The sequence below is a fragment of the Macrobrachium nipponense genome, chromosome 1 (genome assembly GCF_015104395.2).
Source record: "Macrobrachium nipponense isolate FS-2020 chromosome 1, ASM1510439v2, whole genome shotgun sequence".
Lineage (NCBI taxonomy): Eukaryota > Metazoa > Arthropoda > Malacostraca > Decapoda > Palaemonidae > Macrobrachium > Macrobrachium nipponense.
Genome location: NC_087200.1, coordinates 191,221,371 through 191,228,870, shown reverse-complemented (window position 1 = coordinate 191,228,870; position 7,500 = coordinate 191,221,371). Strand labels below are relative to the sequence as shown.

The 7,500-nt window shown below is 37.9% G+C and overlaps 1 protein-coding gene across 2 annotated transcripts in view; it reads left to right on the top strand.

The window, feature by feature from the left end:
• Positions 1 to 7,500, top strand: part of LOC135219949 (uncharacterized) — a 290,474-nt gene that overhangs the window by 118,903 nt on the left and 164,071 nt on the right. The window contains exon 1 of one of the 2 annotated variants that reach the window (XM_064257189.1): positions 5,896 to 5,925. The exons of the other annotated variant lie outside the window; for it this stretch is intronic. Coding sequence (XP_064113259.1) covers positions 5,911 to 5,925 — 15 coding nt within the window. The 5' untranslated portion in view covers positions 5,896 to 5,910. Of the gene's footprint in view, positions 1 to 5,895; positions 5,926 to 7,500 lie in introns of those variants that run through there. 2 annotated transcript variants of the gene reach the window in all.

Sequence of the window (7,500 nt, the reverse complement as noted above, 5' to 3'; positions counted from 1 at the left end):
ATTGATCATGTGGGATTATATTTGATAACAATAGCTTGTTTCGATTTTTTGTGAAAGGTTGTCTAAATTAGCGTGCTTTGAATGATTATTTAATTTTACAATGGCTTGCAAATGATTGACATTGCCCGTTGTGTTTTATTGTGTTTTTTGTTTTTGTTTTTGTTTTTTTGTTTTTGTGTTTTTGTCCAGGTCTTCAAAACAAATGCAGATAAGATAAGTGAGATTAAAAAAAGGCAGTCAAAACAATGTTGTATTCTCGTGTTATGAATAAAGTAGTAATCTGACTTGACAAAGATTTTGCGCTTAATATAACAGCGTATAAAATCGGATATTTAGAGTTTTGATGTCTTCTGTCGGTGTAGCTTATTAATATGGAGAATATATATTAGGAATTTAGCTGTGTGCCCTCTCGCTCGAGGGATGGGTTTAGTATGTTTTTTGCGCCTTAGTATTTGCTCGTAGGTGTTCACTATGAAGTTGATAATGGAAATGATGTTTTCAATATTTAGGTATTTATCCGATTGACCAAAACTTTTTCCAAAAACTTTTAGAAAAGTTGAGGGGAAATCTTACTTCTGGTAACTTTTCATTGTTTTTTTGTTTTTTTTTTTGTTTTTTTTTTTTTTTTTTTGAGCTCCATAACTCGTGGTTTTTATATAAGAATATTCTGCGTGTCAGAAAAAACTGAAGGATTACTACTTTGGGGTAATAACAGAATAATGATAAATGGGAAATAAGGAAATGAAGCGAATGGATTTCTTGCACCTCATTTTATTAAAAATTTTTGTTTCCCTTTTATAATTGTTGTCTTCTTTTTTTTTTTTTTAGTTTTCTGTAAAGAAAACTAGTGTTGAGGATTGGATGGCATAAAGATAACATGTCTGCCCTCATTTCTTAAAAACCTACAGAGTCTAGAGGGATGGGAATTGGTCTGTTGATCATCTACCACCAATCATCAAAAATACCAAATTGCAGCCCTCTAGCCTCAGTAGTTTTTATTCTCTTTAAGGTTAAAGTAGCCATAATCATCCGTTTGGCAATTATATAAGACAGGCCACCACTGGGCCGTGATTAAAGTTTCGTGGGCCGCGGCTCATACAGCATTTATTAACAGAAGACCACCAAAAGATTAGAGTTCTGCTTTTCCGGTTGACCATTGATCATTACCGCCGTTACAGATAGAAAACTATAGATTGCGCCGAAGAAATTCGTCGGCGCATTGTTTACCTGTGTTTTTCATGTGCAGTGGCGTCGAGCATCATTCAGAATTGGTTTCATGGACTCAATGATGTACCATATCTGCACTTACTGTCACAGAGCGAAATGATCTTTGAAGAATATAATGTTACAATATTCTGGGGTGACCCTATTCATTCAAATTAAAGATTGGGGAAGAATTCAAAGGCCTCCTCCTTCGGGAGGTTTAGAAGCCTGAAGTCGTGCCCTGACCGAAATTGGGACATAGAAAGTGATAGGTAGCAAAATTGACAGGTGTGTTGGAATGAAAGCGCTTTCATATCTAATAAGTTCGGTTGAATTTGCAAGATACAGGCTAATGACGCACCGTATATGAAAGGAGTCGATGTCATGCAAATGGTACGGTTTTTTTTATGGCCGTTAGGTCACAGTGGTTTAATCCTTGACCAAACGTGATCTTAGATGACCTGGAATAGGGAGGGACAAAATAATTAATTGACTGTACCTGTAATATAGGACCCGAAGATGACTTTGAAAAAAATAATTAGCAGCACGAAAAAAAAATAATTAGCTGCACGAAAAATAAACAAATATAATGAGAAACATGAAATGGCGAACAAATACTTAGATTTTTGTAAGTACGTTAGCTTATCTTGGGCGTTGTCTTAAGAATATTGCAAGCACTCCTCCTTATCTTCAGCTTTGTCTTTGATATATTATAAGCACTCCAGCTTATATTAAGTTTTTTCTTAAAAATATTCTTAAGCATCCCAGTTTATCTTCAGCTTTGTCTTTAAAAGTAATTTTAAGAACTGCAGTTCATCTTGAGTTTTGTCTTACAAGCAATTTTGAGCACTGCAGCTTATCTTGAGCTTTGTCTTATAAACATTTTTAAGCACTCAGCTTATCTTGAGCTTTGTCTTATAAACAATTTTAAGCACTCCAGCCTATCTAAAGCTTCATCTGAAGCTCTTAATATCCAGTTTTAATTACTACGCCGACGGTGTCAGATTTTTCGCTCTAAAGTTCCCGGAGGTTGAAGAAAGCATTATGTAAAACCTGACTTATTTTTCCATTAAAGGTTAAGTGAGATGGGCCTCTCGTACCATAAAACCTTTATGATAAAATGCTCTTCCTCGTCTCGGAAGTTTGGGAGGAATATTTTCTTATACGCTTCTATTTTTGGGAATCTTCATGAACGAATGTTTCTCATTTTATTGCAGGTACTTTTAGTATGATGTCATTGGGGGTTTTGAAGTGAATACAATTCTTTTTGTATTTAAATGTTCGACTTGCATTTTCATCTATCTGTTTATTTATTAATTTTTCAATAAGTGATTTCTTTCTGCATTTCCCACTGCATTCTGTTACTTCTTACTAATGAACGCCATATTCTTTGGAAGCTTGAATTTCAAGTTGGTGGCTCCTGTGGGCTTTTTCCTTAGGAATAGATTCATCTTCTGTATAATGATAATAATAATAAGAATTTCTATTGTCATAAGAAGTATATTCTAGTTTGATTCCAATAATGAATGTAAGATGTCCAAAATGTACGTATGTATGTATGTAGAATCTACATATAACTTTTGCCAAATATGTAATTGTAATAGCCACAATCACCGCATAACTTCTCGAATTCTTCACGCTTTTTTGGATACACTTGATACTACGCCATTCATGTTCTTCCATTTGGATCTCAGGCTTTGTAGTGACAAGTGTTACGAAAAAGTGTGAAGAATTAGAAAAGCAAATGTATGTAAGTGTGTCTTATCATCGAGTATACTTTCTTTATGTTCAAGATATATTGCATTTTTAGAAACCGCTTGATGTTTCATCTTTTGAGAGCGATTAAGAAAGAAAATATTTTTGTTTCTTGTATTGTGCGAAAATGTCCCTTGATGTTTTTGTACCTAATTTGGCGGGATTAAAAATTAATGTACAGAATGTTACAGTTCATGGATTATGCTCTTTGCTTACTTACACAAGCAGATGGCACGGAGGGGGGGGGGTGGGGGGTCGATGGGCGAATCCTTGTTTATCGGGGGAGGCACCTCTTACACTCCTACGATTGAAGTGCACCGGCAACTTGCGTTCGCCCGGCGCTCATGGGGGTGGGCGAGTTCTGCAGGGGTTATAAAGCGAAAATAAAAGTTGGGCGTGGGGAGGGGTGCAGAGATATTTTATACTCTAGCTAGAATAATTACTCCGCACTAACGATACTCATAAGCTCACTAGACGTTCAACTCTCGTTTTCTTTGTTTTACAGTCAATAAGGCCTGCGGGATATTTGCACCATTACTTATTTGCTTCCAGTTACCCCCCCAAAAAATTCATAGCCAGTGGACGTGTGTTTCCACAAACAGAACAACGAGAGTCCCCACACACCACCACCAACACCACACACACACCACACAATGCACTTCAGCACGCAGGAAACTGTACTGTGAAGGGATTGGAGAGGCACGTAGACTGGACGCAAGAGGAGCCGAGCGAGATCTCGTGGCCGCGTGCGGCTGAAGTTGACCATATTAACTTGCACCCACTGACTGCCTTCGCATAAAACCGACCCTTCCTCCCCTCCTTGAGATCCAAACTTAACTGGTTGTGCCTCTGCCAATCTCGCCAATCGAACTCATGCCAGCTGCTGGTTAGAAACTTGTTCGTGTTTGACTGATTCGATTCTTTTGCTATTCCTCTTCTTTCTCCTCTCTCTCTGCTCTCTCTCCTCTCTTCTCTCTTCATACGTCTCTACTCTTTTCCTGGCAGACGGCTTTTAGTGATTGACGCTGGATAAAAGAAAATATGTGGAAATAAAACTTGCCCACCCAGATCTATCAAGCTCTTCGCTAAACACGTAAATAACAGCCGTGGTGTATGAGGTTTAGAAAGCATTTAAAAGGGAAAGTCTAGACAAAATTCTATTAGTAGGGACACTGGTTGGAAATCGAATGAACCTGTTCCAGTAAATCCCGACTGCTACAAGAATAAAGTGAAGTAATAACCTGATAGTTCCTGCCGTCGGCCACTTAGGAACATAATGCAAGATCCTTTGGAACGGACATCCCTAATCCTTTTTCACTGCCTTGCCAAATCTCTCTCTCTCTTTCTGTTCTGTGTGTGTGTGTGTGCATTCTACCATGTATATCCGTTTTAACTGTTTTAACGTCTATATATTGGAAATTCTCTCTTACTATCTCTCTCTCTCTCCTCTCTCTCTTTGCTCCGCATTCACTTAATTCTGTTAAAGGTCAGGAGTTACCTTAATGTCCATGCTACATTCTCAACAGAGAGAAGAGACGAGAGAGAGACGGAGGAGAGAGAGAGAGAGAGAGAGGAGAGAGAGAGAGAAACCATCTTCAGGTGGCGTAATGTTTGACACAGTCTTCTTTATTTTTAATCACTCGGATTCCCTTGGAAAGATGTTCATGACGGCTGATTCTCCTCTCTCTTCTCAATCTCTCTGCTCTCTTCTTCGTTTCGGTTCATCATTCTTTTTCTATTTTATACATTTCACTTTACGTTTTAGTTCCCCCCCCCCCTCTCTCTCTCTCTCTCTCTCTCTCTCTCTCTCTCGTTTCGTCTTCCACCCTCGGGATCAGCCGACCAATACCCGCCGAGGATATCACGTGACGTGACGTGAATTAGAACGTGTACCGCTAAACACCGCTTGAAGCCGACTTGGAAAAGAGAGAGACCTTACCTTACAGACCTTACATCTTGTTCGGGTTGCCCCAGGGGTTCCCTCAGTGTCGAAGGCACCTCTAATGTCTTACCAGAAGAGTTGCTAGTACAATATAAATAACCGTATATTTTTGCAATCTTTCCAATCTTGGAATGGTGCTGGGATGCAGTTTAGATATTTGTCGAAGCTTATTTCTTAAACCACATCTACGCTCACTTCCTGATATATTCCTGCAGATTGAGCTTGGCAACGCATTGAATAGACGCTGCATTGATCGATGGCTGTGGTTGCGTAGTGGATTAATGTCCTTGTGTGCTTTCCTTATTTTTCCATGCGGTATATTTTTGGGCACTATTAATTCTACCTCTGCTTGCTCTTTCTGATATTCTTTTTAAGTTTCCATGATATTATTTTCCTTGCTATTCCTTCTATCTGTTTCCATGCCCATGAATTATCATGGTTAGCGTTCTCTTCTCGCCTTTCCAGACTTATATAATTTAATTTTTAAGAATTTGGTAGTCTTTCCTTTTCCAGTAAGTCTAGGTCCTTAACTTCTTCTATTCTTAGGCTGTAAAGCGGACCTTTGTTTTACACTCTCTATTTTGATGCAATATTCCTTTTGACTTAGTGTGGGTACCATATCAGTATTGGCATATTCAAGTGGACTACGAAACATTATGTTTTATAAAGCATAATTCATGTGTTCAGCCTTTTCTTTGGTTTTGAAGGGAGTAACCGTAACAAATTCCCATTTTTGCTTTACAGAGAGGGAGAGGATGGAGAGAGAGAGAGAGAGAGAGAGAGAGAGAGAGAGAGAGAGGGAAACTATCTGTCCCAAATGCATCGTAGCATTGACGAAGGATGCTGTTGTGTGCATGTGCGTTCGTGCGTGCGTGCCTTCGTCCGTCTTGCTTGGCAAGGGTTGGAAAAAGGTTGCCTCAGGAGAAGGTCGTAGTTGCATATACGATGGTGATGTTCCAAGTCCACATTTGGAATTCCGTCGCCGTCGCCCTTTGGACTTGTAAATTTGTATGGATTTTGCTGCAGTAAGTCCTTGTGCTTTTGATGGTCTCTTAATAGGAGACCTTTCTCTTTTGTCACCGTTTCGAGTTTTGTTGTTGTTGCGTATTAATTCTGTGTCTTAATGATTTGTCGGTTTTTTTTTGTTAGTTTTGCCATGATTTTGTGGTATTGGTTTTGTCATCATTTTTTTTTTTCATCTTTTTGTCTTATTGATTTTGTCATCACTTGGTATTTATGTTTTTGTCATCATTTTGTCGTATTGATTTTGTTATTAACTTGTTTTCTTCTTTATTTCATCATTTTGCCGTATTGATTTTGTTATTACTTTGCATTATTGTTTTTATTATTCATCTTGTCACATACCTAATTCTGTTTGTTATCCAACCTGACTTTTATAAGGTGACTTATTTAATTATAATTTATCTCCTTCGTTTGGAAGTGGAAAAACCATCGCAATAACTTAAGTGAGATATTCCATTGTCGTAGCAACCTGTCGGTAAATGACTTAACTTCAAATGATACTGATGTGAATATGACGACGTTATCTTTTCACACTTCCTTATGATTTTTCTGTCTCGCCTCTTTGAGTTATTGTGACAACAGTAGGTTATGGTAATATAAGCGCCGTATTATTTAGTTGTGGCACTGTGCCACTTTGAAAGAGGCTTTCAAGACTTTCTTATGAGTTGCATTATTATTTCATGACGGCACCGTGCCACTATGAAACAGTATTTAAAGACTTTCATGTAAGTGGCCTTATTATTTAGCTGTGGAACTGTACCACTTTCAAACAATATTTAAAGGCTTTCATGTAAGTGGCCTTATTATTTAGTTGTAGCACGGTGCCACTTTGAAAGACGATTTTAGTCTTTCATATAATTACCCATATTATTTAGTTATGGCATTGTGCCACTTTCAGAGTTTAAAGACTTTCTTATAAAGGACCTTATTGTTTGGTTGTGACACTGTGCCCCCATGAAACAATGTTTAAAGACTTTCATATAAGTGGCCTTAGTATTTAGTTGTGGCACTGTGCCACTTTCCATTTTCTCTCGGGAGATAGAGTGATTTGTTTTACTCAATAGACAGCCAGGATTTAGTTTTTTTTTTCCATTGTACCATCTGTCGCTTCACATTTGTGTCATAAGGGTCTCTCAGTGTAGCATTGTTTTATTTATCCAACCTTTTTTTGCTTGACTCTTATCATTAAAATTTGCTCCTTATTTATTTATCTATTTTTTTACGAAAGGTCTGTTGTCGGTAATAGAATAGTTTTGGTGTTTTTTGTTGTATGTGATGAGTTTTCTCTCTCTCTCTCTCTCTCTCTCTCTCTCTCTCTCTCTCTCTCTCTCTCTCTCTCTCTCTCGCTAATTAAATATCTTGCCTTGCGAATGTTACAGTAACAGTATTATTATGCAAATGTCCGATAAAGAAGACGAACTTGAGAGGTTCTGGTTGTAAGGAGATGATGAGTCAACTTCATTTAAATTTTGTAATTTTATTAACTTTCCCCATCTCATATCCCTGCTCCTTTACCACTCTGTCCTTTCCTTATTCCTCCTTTCTCTCTTTCCCTATTTCCTTTTAAACGTCTTGCT